General features: G+C 39.1%; 1 protein-coding gene across 1 annotated transcript; it reads left to right on the top strand.

The window, feature by feature from the left end:
• The first annotated feature begins 1,472 nt into the window (after nucleotides 1-1,472).
• On the top strand, nucleotides 1,473-17,987 carry LOC131531650 (FH2 domain-containing protein 1). The gene is made up of 13 exons (XM_058762574.1): nucleotides 1,473-1,649; nucleotides 1,731-1,786; nucleotides 3,728-4,233; nucleotides 5,549-5,610; nucleotides 5,706-5,808; nucleotides 5,882-5,967; nucleotides 6,056-6,156; nucleotides 6,292-6,362; nucleotides 7,266-7,373; nucleotides 14,765-14,829; nucleotides 15,026-15,143; nucleotides 15,239-15,403; nucleotides 16,107-17,987. Exons 3-13 carry the CDS (start codon nucleotides 3,826-3,828, stop codon nucleotides 17,223-17,225), a joined length of 2,406 nt encoding a protein of 801 aa, XP_058618557.1. The 5' UTR covers nucleotides 1,473-1,649; nucleotides 1,731-1,786; nucleotides 3,728-3,825; the 3' UTR covers nucleotides 17,226-17,987.
• Nucleotides 17,988-17,997: the final 10 nt, after the last annotated feature.

Raw genomic sequence — 17,997 nt, 5'->3', positions numbered from 1 at the left:
TCCCTCTAGGATCATTTTTTAAAAACATGGCATTTGTTATCATTTGTATGCTGATGACTCACAAATTTATTTAACACTGAAATGCAAGGATCATTTATCCATTCAATCTCTGTATGAACGTTTGGCTGAAGTTGGTTGGCTAACAATTTTCTCCAACTGAATGAGAATAAATCTGAGTTTATTTTATTTGGTAAAAAGGGATATGTGGAAAATGTATTAGCTGATGTGCCATTTGAATTTCCTTTTACGCAGATTTTAACTGCTTTGTCGAACTGTAGTTACACGGGATTCAACTCTGTAAATGTGTGTGAAAGTGTTCATTTATTTTGGAAACTGCAGTGATATGTACTTATTGGTACGTATTTCACGTCACGCTAAAAAGTGCACCCAGGTACGTAAATGCCATGAGACCAGGTAGTTTGATTGCCTGTATTTAACCATTTTTATATTATTTTATTGTAATGTACCCCTGGCTGTTTTTTTAAGGTTGCTGTGTGTCAGACATGCAAATATGAGAAATAGGAGTAATTCATACCCTATCACATTCAAATACAGTTTACTGTCATCATTTATGGTCAGAGAGTATTAAAGTGATTTACATCTAATATTTTTCCAGTAAGATGACGTCACACCATAAACAATGCTGTTCTTCAGCTGTAGTTTGTTTTGTTTTCCAGTAAAACATTCTTAAATTAAGATATATTTACTGGAGATGCAAATGATGCAAGATATATGTCATTTTATTAGTCTTGTTTTCTGAAAAATGGATCATAATGAAGTGAGTTTATGATTAAAACAACAACAAAAACAAAGTTCTTGTTTGTTCTTGTTTTCAATATAAATTCACTTAAATGAATAGTTCACCCTCAAGATTAGGATGAGTTTGTAGATTGGGATCAGGTTTGGAGAAATGTGTCACTGCATCACTGTCTCAGCAATGGATGCTCTGCAGTGAATGGGTGCCGTCAGAATGAGAGTCCAAACAGCTGATGCATTATGCAGTGATATGTACTTATTGGTACGTATTTCACGTCACGCTAAAAAGTGCACCCAGGTACGTAAATGCCATGAGACCAGGTAGTTTGATGGCCTGTATTTAACCATTTTTATATTATTTTATTGTACCCCTGGCTGTTTTTTTTTTTTTTAAGTCATTTTATATGCCAGTTATCATTAACCATGTGCTGAGAATCACATGCGTTAGTGTTTGCAAATAATTTCTCTGAAATACAGGTTTGTTTGTCTGCGCAAAAAAATAAATAAATAAATAAAAATTCACTTGACAAAAACACGATGAAACTGGCTGTTATGCGTGTAAACCTTACTCTTTGGTGTTCTTGTTTGTGTATTTGCTCTTATTGATTCTCAGAAGTTACGCGTGTAAAAGTTATGCAAATAATAAAATCCACTGAAAACGACTGGACTGACCGTTTAGGTTGGGTGTAACTGGCGGAGGTCTTATCAGTCACACACACACACACACTCATACTTTAACATCACATTTGAAGTTTGCATCATTTTTATGCGATGATTGTTGGAGCAGATGATTCGTATTAATATAAAATATAAGAGCACCTGTCTGTACACTATCAGACTCGCCGGATTCACGGATCCTTCGTTCACGCGCCTCGGATTTTAATGGAATACAGGTAGGCTAATGTCTAATATCATTCATCGTATAGTTATGAAACTATAATATCCGTTCATAATTCAGCTGATTTCTGTCACAGGAGCGTTTAGATCGTGCTGTGACTGAAGCAGTCTTCAGAACATCATTAACACAAGGGTGAGTTTATTTGCTTCACTGAACAGAGTGTTAATATATTATTAAACTACTATGTTATATATTATCGTTTGCATGAGGAACTAATAGATTGAATATTAGTGTGTAACAGAAGCGAATACAAAGAGGCGTCTTATCTTCAGGGTTCAGCTGTTTAGGGTTTACTGGTTGTTGATTCACTTGTCTTGTTAGTTGTGCAGAGGTGATTATTTGTGTGTAGTTGCTTGGTTAGCCTGTGTGAATTCTCAGTTTAAGACAAGACACTACAGGTGAACACAATAAGAAAAAAGTTAACTTACAGATATCACCATACTTCACCCAACTGATTAATCACAATACATTAAGACAACTGTTTTTATCAAATTTTCCAGAAATTGTATGTTTAAATGTGCAATAGTCTATTTAAACTATATATATATATATATATATATATATATATATATAAAACTTTAAAAACACTTACTAAAACTTTAAAATTAAAACAGAAAATATAAAAATAAAAAATAATTCAAAAATAATAATAGCAATAATAACAATGATATCTTATAATATAATATTTACTAAAATGAAAACAGAAAAATAAAAACTAATTAAAAATTATTAATAATATCCTCCTGAAACCCAGCTATGGAGTTTTTGCCTCTGTAGTGATTTAGTAAATTTCTCTGAGACCTCACATGTCACAGTTTTAAGCCTGGATGTCCTGTACAGAGCACATTCAGGGCTTTATAGAGATACCAAATGTTTGAAAGTTTGACCATGACCACACCCTCTCCTTGGTCTTTAAAGATGGCTAAATTTAATTTAGTGAAAAATGTAACATCCTTATGGAAATATGATTATATTTTGTAATTGTCATTTAAATCTGAATTATTTTCAAATTGTTTGTCATAAAGCAACATCTCAGGAAAATGTTATGGGTTTTCAAATCCAAATATGACTTCCTGTTGTGAAACGGGACATAATTTCATACATGTTCACTATAGAGGACACCGGGACGGAAAGCATGTTTATTATGCCTTTTCAGAGACATAAAAATTGAATAGGAAAATAAATTATATATAAAAGCTTTTTTTTGGGGAGTTCTCAGGAGGATATATATTAATAATATATATATAAGCTTAAAGATTTACTACAATTACATTTTAAACTAGAAAAATAAAAACTAATTCAAAGTATTGTAAACTAGGCTATATATTATACAAGCATAAAGATCACATGATGTCAGTATGTGAAGATATGTGACTAAATATCTGAATTAAACTCTTAATATCACAAAAGGTGTCTGTTAAAAGGTTGGTTTACTTCATAAAACTTGTCATTTCTTTCATTTAGGAATGATTGAAAGTAGGCTATGTTCAGCACGTAAATGTTCATTGCTCTTCCTTATGTAACTGCTCATGTATCATTCAGGACAAATTGGAAGTGTGTTCTAGAAAACAAGGCTGAATTTGGCATTCATTCGGTCCAGAGAGAATCTCTGTGTTTCCAGCTAACAGGGAACAATCTGGCAAGGTTTTCTCAAAGTTATGAACAAATGTTCTTCCAGTAACATTAATAGAACATTCTTTCAAATGTCTCTGGTATTTAATAATGTTTTCAAATCATTCACACAAAAACGTTTATTTATACATCATTCATGGGATGTTTTTTTTTTTGCTCCTGAAATGTTTATGTTCAAGTACTTTTTTAAATGGTACAATTTGACATTCAGAGAACATTCAAAAGTAACGTTCCCATAATGTTTGCTAAATAAAAAAATGGAATGGAATAATTGCAATTAGCAACAACCCTGAGCTGAAGGTGTTTAAACAGCCAAATTCTGGATCAACCAAAGGAATGAGTCTGTTTGATGCATTTAGAAGATGCTTTTATGCATTTTATGCATTTAGAATGTGCTTTTAAGTACAGTTTGAGTTGTGTTTTGTTTTTCTCGTATTACAGAAGCTTCTGTCTGTTGTTTGAGCTCATTGGATCTTCATGTTGGTGTTCAAGCGTCCATTTGTGGGGGGCGTGGCTTCAAGAAACTCTCCGATGATGTCATGCAGTCAGCCAATGCTGCTGTCAATCATCTTCTGACCCCGCCCACAGCCCCTTCTACTATGAGCAGCAGTTTTGAGAAAGAGGGCGGGGCTGTTACATCTCCTCCCTCATTACATGACCACACCCCCCAAATCAGCCCACCTCTGCCTCCTCCCCTTCCTCCGCCCCTTCCTGTGAGAAACCATGCGGAGAGGAAGAGGAGGGTGAGGAGCTTCAACTGGAAACCGATTCCTGAAGACCGTGTCAAGCAGCAGAACGGACCGAACCTGTGGAGCATCAGGGATCCGTTCCACATCGACATCAGAGCCATCGAGGAGCTGTTTGGACACGAGGACACACCCTCATTCACCTCAACCAGCGGCGCGATTGGACGAAGACACGCTTCTGTAAGACATCTCAGACCGCAGGTGAGATCTACTGAGATCAGTCACAAAACATGAGGAGTTAACTCAAACTAAAACCATTAACAGCAATTCCACTAAAATTACCATAAACAGAACATATAAAAAAAAAAAAAATTCTAAATAGTATTAAAAACTATATATAGACATATTAAATAAAAAATAAAAAAACTGACAAACACAACAAAATGACTAAAATGTTAAATTAAAAAGAAAAAGAAAAAAAAAGAATTCAAAATATTAGTAAAAACTGTATAGATATAAAAAAAAATTTAAAAAAAGCTAATAAAATGACAAAAACAACAAAACTAGTAAATTTTAATGGAAATTAAATGAAAAATATAAAAATAAAGATTCAAAACTGTTACGTATTTGCCCTTCTAGCCCTCCTGTTTGCCCTTATTTGGTTTTGTTCCAGTTCTTGTGATTAGTTAATCATCGTTTATTATCCCCACCTCTTTTGTATTAATCAACTCGTTTACTCCTTTGTTTCCTGTTCTTCACAAGCATTCGGTTTCGTTGCAGTCTTGGTCCAATCTCAGTTACGTCAAAGTGTGTATTTTCGGATCTCCTGAGTTTTCCATTAAATGTTACCTCTTACGAAAATCTCCTGTTGTCTCCAGCGCCTTCCTGCCTTGACACACCATTACAAAAACATTAATAACTGCATGTATAATAATAAATGTAAATGTCGATTAAAAAAATAATAAAAACCGACAAAAACACACAACAAAATGACTAAAACATTAACTAAAATTAAAACTAAAAATATATATTTTTTAAATCAGTAATAATGATAAAAATGACAAAAAACACAACAAACTGCTGAAGCCTAAAAGTAAAATGAAAGTTGAAAATATATAAAACTAATTCAAAATATCTATATCTATATAGACATTAAAAAACTGACAAGAACACAAAAGAAATGACTGAAACTAACTCAAATTAAAATTAAAATGAATAATAAAAATATTAATAAAAACTACTATAACTAACAAAAACTTATACAAACGACAAAAGCACAACAAAACTACTAAATCCTCAAAATTAAAATGGGAAATATAAAAATAAATATTAAAAATATTAACAACTGTATAGACAGTAAAAACTGACGAAACATGAAACAAACGTGATAAAAATGTAAATAAAATGAAAATAGAAAAGATTAAAATAAATCTAATTCAAAACCTATCAGAGTATGTAATATATTAATCATAGTAAAACAACACTGGTTTCATGATGTTTGTGATGATTTATATTACAACAAGCATTTATAAGTGTGTGTGTGTGTGTGTGTGTGTGTGTGTGTGTTTATCCATAGATCACCATCCTGGACTCCAAGAGAAGCCTGAATATCTCCATTTTTCTGAAACACTTAAAAAAGTAAGACTGGATCATGTGTGTGTGTGAGTGTGTGTGAGTGTGCGCGTGTGTGTGTGTGTTATTCGTCTGCTCTCATTGATTCTCTGTATGTCCAGGTCCAGTGAGAGTCTTCTGGATGATATTCTTCATGGAAACACGGGCATCTTCAGCGTGGAGTCTCTCAGAGAGCTGCTGAAGCTCCTGCCAGAGGAGGACGAGGTAAAGACTCGACTGACCCTTGAGCAGAGGATTGCTTCATGATTGATTGATTGATTGATTGACTGATTGACAGGTGAAGAATCTTCAGATGTTCAATGGGAATCCTAAAGACCTGGCGCCGCCTGATGCCTTCATACACAAACTCATCCATTTACCCAGGTAAAGTGGAAACGGTTTGTCAGTGTTTGTGGCAGTGATCCGGTCTGGTCAAGATCTAAGTTGAGCTGGTTCTTCTGCGCTTCTGCAGGTATGAGGTCCGTCTCGAGGCTCTGTTGTTAAAGGAAGAGTTTTTCCCTTCATACACTGCCATGAAACACGACATGACCGTCATCCTGAGAGCCATTAAAGGTGATCAAGTGATCTCAGTTCGCGTCTGATTCCACCAGTCCAGTGTTGTGTTTCCATAAAATCCATCATTACTTTCAGATTTGTGTGTGTAAACACCTTCAGCTTCACATTCATCTGCTGAACTGTTGTTTATAGAGCTGTTGAGCTGTGAGGAGCTTCACAATGTCCTTCATTTAGTGCTGCAGGCTGGAAACATCATGAATGCTGTAAGTCTGGTACTCTCACACATTTACAAATACATGCATATTCATATACATATACTGTAGAAGTGTTAAACCACTTTAAATTAAAAAGTGAATAATTAACTAAATAACAAGCTACTAATAAAGACTACATCAAAGTACACTTACTGTGATGCATTTTGCAGATGTGTTTATCCTTTGTGAGTTGCATTACTTGTAAGATATACATTAAATCAGTTCATGTTTTTCCTTGGAATCGAACCTGTGACCTTGGTGTTGCAAGCATAATGATTTACTGTTCAAACTACGGAAATGATCTTTTTTGGTATTATTTTAAAATTCTTGATGTAATTGTTATTATTGTTCTGGGTCAAACTGACCCTAATTGAATTTATTTAGTCACAAAAACACTGAAAAACAAAAAAAACAAATCATCTAAAAACTGTGAAAATTGAACATTAAAACTTCTCACACATTACAAAATCAAGCAAGAAAAGATATGGTTTTTAAAACTGTATTTAGAATAGGTTTTGTAAACTTTTTTTGTAATGTGAAAAATATGAACAATATTCAGCTTTTTTTTTTCTTTCTTTTTTTTACATTTAGAATTTTTTTATTTTTTTATTTAATTGTTTGTTTGCTTTTTTGTTTTAGATTTTTGCATAAATGCAATGTAAATACCCTCAGAATGTAGCTGAGAAATTGACATAACACATTTCATACACTGCTGGCCAAAACTTTGGAACTGATTTTTTTACAGTTTAGATTTACAAAGTCAGAAACCCAAACCTAAAGATGTGCAGTTGAGACTCTTAACGAACTGGTAAATCACTTTTCACTGGTTTTATGTGAACCATCCAGATGAACTGATTCTCTCTCTCTCTCTCTCGGTCTGGTCGTCTCTCTCTGTCTCTGTCTGTGTGTCAGGGTGGATCTGCTGGTAACGCCGTGGGCTTCAAACTCTCGTCTCTGCTGTCATTAGCTGATACTAAAGCCAACAAACCTGGAATCAACCTGCTACACTTTGTCGCTCTGGTGAGTGTGTCAGTCTGTACTGGTCTCTGTCAGTCTATACTGGTCTCTGTCAGTCTGAGCTGGTCTCTATCAGTCTATACTGGTCTCTGTCAGTCTGTACTGGTCTCTGTCAGTCTGAGCTGGTCTCTGCCAGTCTGTACTGGTCTCTGCCAGTCTGTGCTGGTCTCTATCAGTCTATACTGGTCTCTGTCAGTCTGAGCTGGTCTCTATCAGTCTGAGCTAATCTCTGCCAGTCTGTGCTGGTCTCTATCAGTCTGAGCTGGTCTCTGTCAGTCTGTACTGGTCTCTGTCAGTCTGAGCTGGTCTCTGCCAGTCTGTACTGGTCTCTGTCAGTCTGAGCTGGTCTCTGCCAGTCTGTCCTGGTCTCTATCAGTCTGAGCTGGTCTCTGCCAGTCTGTGCTGGTCTCTGTTAGTCTGAGCTGGTCTCTGCCAGTCTGTGCTGGTCTCTATCAGTCTGAGCTGGTCTCTGCCAGTCTGTGCTGGTCTCTGTCAGTCTGAGCTGGTCTCTGCCAGTCTGTGCTGGTCTCTATCAGTCTGAGCTGGTCTCTGCCAGTCTGAGCTGGTCTCTATCAGTCTGAGCTAATCTCTGCCAGTCTGTACTGGTCTCTGTCAGTCTGTGCTGGTCTCTATCAGTCTGAGCTGGTCTCTGCCAGTCTGTGCTGGTCTCTGTCAGTCTGAGCTGGTCTCTATCAGTCTGAGCTGGTCTCTGTCAGTCTGTGCTGGTCTCTATCAGTCTGAGCTGGTCTCTGCCAGTCTGTGCTGGTCTCTGTCAGTCTGAGCTGGTCTCTGTTAGTCTGTGCTGGTCTCTATCAGTCTGAGCTGGTCTCTGCCAGTCTGTGCTGGTCTCTGTCAGTCTGAGCTGGTCTCTGTCAGTCTGTGCTGGTCTCTATCAGTCTGAGCTGGTCTCTGTCAGTGAAAGAGAGAATGAGAATGAGCTTTATGGCCAGGTATGTTTACACATACGGGGAATTTGTTTTAGTGACAGAATCTCCACAGTGCAACAGAATGACAGCGACAGGACAGGGCATCGATTATAAAACGAATAATATACAAATACACAAAACAGACAATGTACAAAATAGAAAAAAGACCATATATAATACAGACAATTATGCATGTACAGGTATGATATGTGCAAATTTGAAATGTAAATAAGTCTGTGTGTTAAATAAATAATGCATAATAGTGTTCCACCTTATTGTCAAGTGTTCATGAGATGGATTGTATGAGGGAAGAAGCTCTGTAGCGTCGACCAGACGGCAGCAGTTCAAAGAGGGAGTGTGCTGGATGTGAGCGGTCCAGAGTGATTTTCTTAGCCCTTTTGCTCACTCTGGATAGGTACAGTTCTTGGAGAGTGGGGAGGGTTGTACCAATGATTCGCTCAGCAGTCCGGACTACCCTCTGTAGTCTTCTGAGGTCAGATTTGGTAGCTGAGCTGAACCAGACAGTTATTGAAGTGCAGAGGACAGATTCAATGATGGCGGAGTAGAACTGATTCGGCAGCTCCTGTGGCAGGTTGAACTTAATCAGCTGGCGAAGGAGGTACAAGCTCTGCTGGGCCTTTTTCACAATGAACTCAATGTGATTGTCCCACATCAGGTCCTGAGAAATTGTGGTGCCCAGGAATCTGAATGACTCCACTGCAGTCACAGTGCTGTTCATGATGGTGAGTGTAGGGAGTGCAGGGGGGTTTCTCCTGAAGTCCACGATCATCTCCACAGTTTTGAGCGTGTTCAGCTCCAGGTTGTTAAGACTGCACCAGACAGCCAGCTGCTCAACCTCCTGCCTGTAAGCAGACTCGTCACCATCCTGAATTGGGCCGATACGTGTGGTGTCATCTGCAAACTTCAGGAGCTTGACAGAGGGGTCTTTAGATGTGCAGTCATTGGTGTACAGGGAGAAGAGCAGTGAGGAGAGGACACAACCCTGGGGGCACCAGTGCTGATTGTACGGGTGCTGGATGAGAATTTTCCAAGCTTTACTAGCTGCTGCCTGTCTGTCAGGAAGCTGGTGATCCACTGACAGATGGAGGTGGGGATGGAGAGCTGAGTTAAATTGGGCTGAAGGAGTGATGGGATGATGGTGTTAAAAGCGGAACTGAAGTGTACAAACAGGATCCTCACTTATGTCCCTGGTCTGTCGAGATGTTGCAGGATGTAGTGCAGTGCCATGTTGACTGCATCATCCACAGACCTGTTTGCTCTGTAGGAAAACTGCAGGGGGTCCAGTAAGGGTCCAGTGATGTCCTTCAGATAAGCCAAAACCATTCTTTCAAATGATTTTATGGCCACAGACTTTAGAGCCACAGGCCTGTAGTCATTAAGTCCAGTAATTTTGGGTTTCTTTGGGACGGGGGTGATGGTGGAGCGTTTGAAGCATGAGGGGACTTCGCACAGCTCTAGTGATCTATTGAAGATCTGTGAAAGATGGGGCCAGCTGGTCAGTTCAGGTTTTCAAACAGGCTGGTGTCACACCCTCTGGGCCTCAGGTTGCACATTCGCCTTGAATTGTTCGTGCACTAATTATTTTGTCCACAAGGTGGCAACACTGGCCCGGGCCAGCCAAAAAAGAAAAGGGAGAGACGCAATAACAACAATCTACCGGAGACTGCAACATCAATAGATGGCAGCATTGACAAACGCTTATGTGAGGGAGTTATGAGATATCCACAATTCTAACATTAGTTTAAACAAGTTTAAAGACAGTGTTATCGGTCATAACTTCTGGCGAGAAATAGCGCCGACACTGGATAAAGATTTTTATCAAAGCAGGAAGTATAGTTTGAAAATCTGCGTGTTTGGTTGTACTCATAAGCTGAGCCGCTTCAGACAAGAGCGCCAACGCTTCAATGGACAAAACCACACACAATGATGTAAAAATACGTGGTTTTGGCGAGTTACCTCATAAACACAGTCTTATGCTGCATTCACGTGCTATCGGAAATGTCCTATTTCCCACTTATGAAGTCATGATTACGTGCTTGTCGTATTCAAGTGCTTTAATAACGGAAAGAATGAAATGTAGCATCCCATTGGTTGACAGTCATATAAACATTCACGGCGCTGTACATGTAGTTTGCTGACAATTCTGGAATTTCGGTCAAATACATGCTTATTTCACTGCTTATAAAACATACAATATGCTTTGAATGATTGTTCATATCTAGCCTATAAATACACTACTTTAGCGACAAGATAAAGGGATGTAGTTGTTGTGAGAACAGCATTGACAGGAGCAATGGTGGTCCCCTCCACCATGTTTAAAGTTTATGACCCGCCCAACTCGGAAACTCGGGTATCAAAATTATTTCAGAATTTCCCAGTAGTAAATATGATTTGAGAAGCCGCTCACGTCCAATTTCCGATTAGGAAACTCGTATTTACGATAATTTTGATAGCACGTGAAGGCAGCATTAAATCAGTTATAAAATCCTAAATTACTGTAAAGATTTGGGAGAAAATTGGATATGTGTCACATCCGCGTCATGTGCATCAGGTTTTATTGAAGAAACAGCGCTGCTTTTAAAGTGAAACCTGCTGCAGTCTGTGATTGATGTAAATCAAAGAACAAAAGAAAAAGAGAAATCACTCGACTGCTCTAGTCGCTGATTAACTTTTGTAGCGTGAATAAAGAATAATCAATATAGCTTATGCATACAATTTATAGTTTATGTGAAGATTGTTTTAAGTTCACTTATAAAAAGTTGTTATATTTTTCAAAGCCTATTAAATGTTAAAAATAATATCATAACATTTCAATTATGCTGTAATATTAAATGGCTATAAATAATGGCTAAAATTAAAGGAAAAATGGATTTAATAGAGACAACAGTAACATTATTTGTATCAATGATACTTCTTCATTAATAATAGGCTAATAAAAAGCTGCCATTAAACACACATTTCAAATATACCATTTTTATGTTGTTTCTATATTAATTTGGAAGTTCAGTTTGAAAATATGACAACACAAATATATTAATATGAGTTTAGTCACATTTTTTAAATTCATTACAGAAAGAAATGTGTGATTATTTTTTTAATTGAATGGCAGACAGCACTAATGTTAACCTTTTATAGATGTTACTGTTGGTAATATTAGTTAATTTTACAGCTGAATATGCATTTAAATTTAATTTCCAATTTTATAGGCCCCCCAGAAAAAGATCGGGACGGCCACCCACCCGCTTAGCCCCCTTCAAATATTCAATTTGATAATCCGGCCCTCAAATGAAGTTAATTGAATGGCCCTGTGTTACAGTCTCTGTGAGCTCGTCCAGATCGGTGGCAGCAGCTTCAAAAATAGTCCAATCAGTGAGGTGGAAATAGGCTTGTAAATCCCGCTCTGCTTCATTAGCCCATCTTTTTACAGTCCTTAGTACAGGTTTAGCCGATTTCAGTTTCTGCCTGTAGGTTGGTGTGAGATGAATTACACAGTGATCAGAGAGCCCCAAAGCTGCCCGTGGGACAGAGTGATATGCATCCTTTATTGCTGTGTAACAGTGATCCAGTATATTACTGTCTCTAGTGGGACATGTCAAATCAAGTCAAGTCACCTTTATTTATATAGCGCTTTTAACAATACAGATTGTGTCAAAGCGACTTTCCAATATCAAAATAGGAAAATAGTGTCCTTTTAGTGTTCAAAATAGGCTTTCCTGTAGCTCAAATAGTAGAGCATGGCGCTAGCAACGATTCCCAGGGAAAGCAAGAGCTGATCAAATGTAAAAACTGTAACTTGAATGCAATGTAAGTCGCTTTGGATAAAAGCGTCTGCTAAATGCATAAATGTAAATGTAAATGTGTCAATAATGTAAACTGACAAGATTAAACACTCAATTTTCAGTTAAAGGCATTTCATTATTGAATTCAATGATGTCATCGTCCAGCTCAGTTCAGTTTAAATAGTATCTGTGCAATCAAGTCGACGATATCGCTGGAAATTAAGTGTCCCCAACTAAGCAAGCCAGAGGCGACAGCGGCAAGGAACCAAAACTCCCTCTGTGACAGAATGGAGAAAAAAACCTTGGGAGAAACCAGGCTCAGTCGTGGGTCAGTCCTCCTCTGACCAGACCAAACCCCGCAGTTCAATTCCAACTGCAGCAAAGTCAGATTGTGTAAAGGACTCATTTGGTTCCCGTGGTCTTGTCCCGATGGCTGTCTAGGTGACGAGGTCTTCACTGGGGATCTGTCTCTGGGGCTCATCTAGGTGTCCTGATCTCCGCTGACATTCAGGGCTGTAGAGGTCATCTCTAGGTGCTGATCCACCATCTGATCTGGATACAGACGGGATCGGGTGGCTTCGGTGATCTCAGAATAATAAAGAAACAGACTAATATTAGCGTAGATGCCATTCTTCTTACGATGTAACAAGTACATCGTGTGTTATGGGAAGTGTTCCCAGTTCTGTTTGACCTAATTAATGCAGCCTAACAATCCTTTTGAATATTAGAAGCGTATTACTGTATTATGTGTAAACCAGGTAAGACATGTAACATACTGTCTGTATTTTGGCAGTTCACGGGAGAGAATTGCTTTATTAAAATCCCCTAGAATGATTAAAACAGAGTCCGGGTGTTGTTTCTCAGTCGCTGTGATCAGATCAGCGAGTTTCTGTAAAGCCGGGCTCACGTGCGCTTGCGGAGGAATGTAAACACTCGTGCATTCGAAATCCGCGCTGTCTGAGCTTCACGAGCGTGCCAGCTCGCTTCCCCTGTCTGCGCGTCCTGAAGCATTTGATCAGCGTTGCTGCTCCACCAACTACAATGTTCAGAAAAACCTCTGAATAATCGAAATCTGGTAAAAGGTTTTGTGTTATGTTCTGCCGAATGTTCAGCAGTCCATCTCTGGTAAATCTGATCATGTTTGAGAAACAAAAAACAGGAAAAACTAACAAAAACAGTACAAACACTGGAGAGCTAAGCATTGTGGCTGCCATGTGCGGTGCCATCTTTGTTGACTGAGCTGGTCTTTATCAGTCTGTGCTGGTCTCTGCCAGTCTGAGCTGGTCTCTATCGGACTGTGCTGGTCTCTGCCAGTCTGAGCTGGTCTCTATCGGACTGTGCTGGTCTCTGCCAGTCTGAGCTGGTCTCTATCGGACTGTGCTGGTCTCTGTCAGTCTGAGCTGGGTTCTGTCAGTCTGAGCTGGTCTCTGCCAGTCTGAGCTGGTCTCTGCCAGTCTGTGCTGGTCTCTGTCAGTTCGAGCTGGTCTCTATCAGTCTATTCTGGTCTCTATCAGTCTGAGCTGGGTTCTGTCAGTCTGAGCTGGTCTCTATCAGTCTATGCTGGTCTCTATCAGTCTGAGCTGGGTTCTGTCAGTCTGAGCTGGTCTCTATCGGACTGTGCTGGTCTCTGTCAGTCTGAGCTGGTCTCTATCAGTCTGAGCTGGGTTCTGTCAGTCTGAGCTGGTCTCTGTCAGTCTGAGCTGGTCTCTGTCAGTCTGAGCTGGTCTCTATCAGTCTGAACTGGGTTCTGTCAGACTGAGCTGGTCTCTATCAGTCTATGCTGGTCTCTATCAGTCTGAGCGGGTGTCTGTCAGTCTGTGCTGGTCTATGTCAGTCTGTCTCTATCAGCTGGTCTCTATCAGTCTGTGCTGGTCTCTGAACAGTCTGAACTGGGTTCTGTCAGACTGAGCTGGTCTCTATCAGTCTATGCTGGTCTCTATCAGTCTGAGCGGGTGTCTGTCAGTCTGAGCTGGTCTCTGTCAGTCTGAGCTGGTCTCTGTCAGTCTGAGCTGGTCTCTATCAGTCTGAACTGGGTTCTGTCAGACTGAGCTGGTCTCTATCAGTCTATGCTGGTCTCTATCAGTCTGAGCGGGTGTCTGTCAGTCTGTGCTGGTCTATGTCAGTCTGTCTCTATCAGCTGGTCTCTATCAGTCTGTGCTGGTCTCTGTCAGTCTGAACTGGGTTCTGTCAGACTGAGCTGGTCTCTATCAGTCTATGCTGGTCTCTATCAGTCTGAGCTGGGTTCTGTCAGTCTGAGCTGGTCTCTGTCAGTCTGAGCTGGTCTCTGTCAGTCTGAGCTGGTCTCTATCAGTCTGAACTGGGTTCTGTCAGACTGAGCTGGTCTCTATCAGTCTATGCTGGTCTCTATCAGTCTGAGCGGGTGTCTGTCAGTCTGTGCTGGTCTATGTCAGTCTGTCTCTATCAGCTGGTCTCTATCAGTCTGTGCTGGTCTCTGTCAGTCTGAACTGGGTTCTGTCAGACTGAGCTGGTCTCTATCAGTCTATGCTGGTCTCTATCAGTCTGAGCGGGTGTCTGTCAGTCTGTGCTGGTCTCTGTCAGTCTGAGGTGGTCTATAATGCAGTAAACAGAATACACACTTGTTCTTTTCTGTAACACAGAGGTCAGAAAGCATCTGAATCCAGTGAAATGTGTGTCTGTCTGGTTTCAGGAAGCTCAGAAGAAAGATCTTCCCATGTTTCTAGAGAAACTTCAGCATGTTCAGCAAGCAGCGCGGTGAGAAAACAATCATCTGATTGAACACGCATTTCACTGATGAAACACTGACATCATGCTAATGCTGTGTCCCAATCATGTTTCTATTTACATCTAGTTTTTTTTTTTTTTACTAAGTTTTCTGTGAAGGTTATGTTTAGGGGGTTGTGTTAGGAGAATGGACGTCTACTGTACAAACCTGCATGTGTGTGTGTAGAGTGTATGTTAACAGCATCCATGATGAGTTTCATACTCTGGCCAGAAGAGTTAATCAGTTACAGCAGAACATCCACACAGATGATGAGCTCCTGACGCAGCTGCAGTCCTTCCTACAGGTGACCTCTGACCTCATGACCTGTGGCCTGTCTGCAACGTTTCATGTATGCCACAGTCATGTCTGAATGTCTGAATGTGTCTCGGTGTGTTTCAGAGCGCTGCTGAAGCTCTGGAGGATTTGAGGATCAGTATTGATGAGGTTCAGAGGGAAGGAGATGCTCTGATCGATTTCTTCTGTGAGGACAGAGACGTCTTCAAACTGGACGAGTGCTTCCAAATTTTCCAGAATTTCTGCTCCAAATTCAAAAAAGCAGTTCAGGTAAAAAAATAAATAAATAAATATTGTTTACTTATTTATATTCTGATGTTCAAAGCCTGTTAATTTAAATTAGCCTACTAATTTAAATTGGTAAACTATACTATACTTTTTAAAATATCAAAATATTGGGTAAAAGCATAGTAAAACAAACTTTTTTCTACTCACTATAGTACTGTATTGTTAAATATACTAATTTACTTATTTATTTAATATAATTTATATTGTTTACTCACTAATATTTTAATGTTTAAAAACCCAGTTAGCAAATTAGAATGAACTTTTTTCAACTCATATTACTGTACTGTAAAATATATTAATTAAGTTATTTATTTTAATAACCATATTATTTAATTTAATATAATTTTATTTCTTTATTTTATGCTAATTTTATTGTTCACTTATTTATTGGCATCTAATAATTATTTATTTAATATAATGTAATTTTATTATTTATTTATTGTAATACATTCTAATTATTTATTTATTTAATTCTTTATTATTACGTATTTACTTTTACATTTTCTCGAAATGTTTCCATGAATCCCCTAGCACTCCATTAAAGCACTCCATAAAAGACCCCCTGGTCTTTGCCACAGACCCCCTATAAAAGACCCCCTGGTCTTTTATATATTATATGTTCTTTAGTTCAGGCTCTTAACTTAAACTCATTTGGTTAATCATCCGCATTATTTTCTCTCCTCAGGAGAACGTGGAGCGAGAAATGTGGGAGGAGTCTCGGCGCAAGCGTCTGAAGGAGTCAGAGGACAAGCGGCACTCGTGGGCGGGGCATGAGGATATGGGCGGAGTCTCTGGCTTGCGGTCCAATAGTGAAGCAGATGTGGCGGCGGCGTTTAAGAGGGAGGGGCTTCTGGAGCTGCTCAAGACGAGCCGTTACAGTCCACGGCGCTCACCACAACACAAGAGCGTGACCTTTGACCCCTGTGGATCAGATACACTCGTACTTCCTCCAATACACTCGCTTTCCATCACAAACACGACAGAGGAGCCGGAGATCCAAAATAATAATAAGACTCTTTCCATACAGGAATCAAAGAACAACGACCTGCAAACACAAAGCCAGGAAACATCCGGAAATACAGAAGTGACTCCAAGCGTGACCTCTGACCCTTCACAAATCAGTTTAGTGGTAGAATCAGAGGTTATTAATGACGAATCAGAGAGAAAAACTAAAGATATAGTCCAGCCTACAAAAGAGTCGCTCGAAATCAGTGCTGGACAGAAACAAACAATCAGCAAACGAACCTTCAGCTCTAAAAACAGAGCATCTCTTTCTGCGAAATCGCCTTCATCTTCCATTAAACCATCATCATCATCTCCCAAATGTGTGTCCGCCTCTGAAACCACGAGTTTGAGGAAGCTCGTTCCTCTCCGGCAGCCCCATAGTTCTTCTGCGCAAATTCAGGAGCGACCCGGTGGAAGCGTCCTCAGCAGCGCAAAGAAGATGCAAGCGTTTCGTCCAGAGGAGAAGATGTGTCGCATTACACTCCGCATTCTCGACCGTCCCAGTCCTCAAACCTCAGCACGCAATTCCATGGTCAAACCGCCCAGCTTCGCTCGCAACACCGTGGCGTCAACGACACGCCGCGCCACTGCTTCTGGAAACCAGGCTAAAGTGCCTGCGCTAACCCGCACAGCTTCACTAAGGCTCTCTCAGGTCCTCAAACCGACGCAGACGCCTGCAGAAACTGTTCGCCCGTCGCCCCCTGCTGGACGCCTGAGGAAGAGCAGCAGTGGTGCCTCTGAAAGCTCAGCGTTTACTCGTGGGTCACGTGATAAAAATGTCAAACCCACGTGGCGGTAGAGAGAAAGTTATGCTAGAACTCTTCAAAAGTTTGAGATTTTGAAATGTTTTTGAAAGAGTCTCTTCTGCTCATCAAGGCTGCATTTATTAGATCAAAAATACAGTAAAACTGTGAAATATGATTAGAACTTAAAACAGCTGTTTTCTATGTGAATATCTGTTCAAATGTAATTTTCAGCATCATTTCTCCAGTCTTCAGTGTCACATGATCTTCAGAAATCATTCTAATATGCTGATTTGCAGCTCAACAAACATTTCTGATTATTATCAATGTTGAAAACAATTGTGCTGCACAATTTTTTTGTGGAAGCTGTGATACATTTTATTTTTCAGGATTCACAGATGAATAGAAAGCTCAAAAGAACAACATTGGTTTGAAACAGGAATCTTTTGTAACATTATAAATGTCTTTACTGACAGTTTGTAGATCAATTTAATGCATCCTTGATGAATAAAAATATTAATAAAATCTTACTGATGCCAAACTTCTGAACAGTAGAGTAATTAGGAATCATATTTTGTTTAAAAAAAAGAAAGCTTATATATTTATATCCTAAATATTAATTGTATAATTCATGTAATTTATTATTTATAATTAATTGTATAATATATGCTCTTAATTACTGACTGAGATATTGCACTGAAAAATTGTACATTGGATTTTTTTAAAACTTGAACAAACTTATTAACAAAAAGGGACACAATATAGATGACTTTTATTTGAAGCAATTAAATGTTTATTAATAAACTTTCCAACAATTAGCTATTTTTT

Source organism: Onychostoma macrolepis, chromosome 23, assembly GCF_012432095.1.
Source record: "Onychostoma macrolepis isolate SWU-2019 chromosome 23, ASM1243209v1, whole genome shotgun sequence".
Classification (NCBI taxonomy): domain Eukaryota; kingdom Metazoa; phylum Chordata; class Actinopteri; order Cypriniformes; family Cyprinidae; genus Onychostoma; species Onychostoma macrolepis.
Note: the sequence above shows the minus strand (reverse complement) of the source record. Positions and strands in the feature narration are given on the sequence as shown.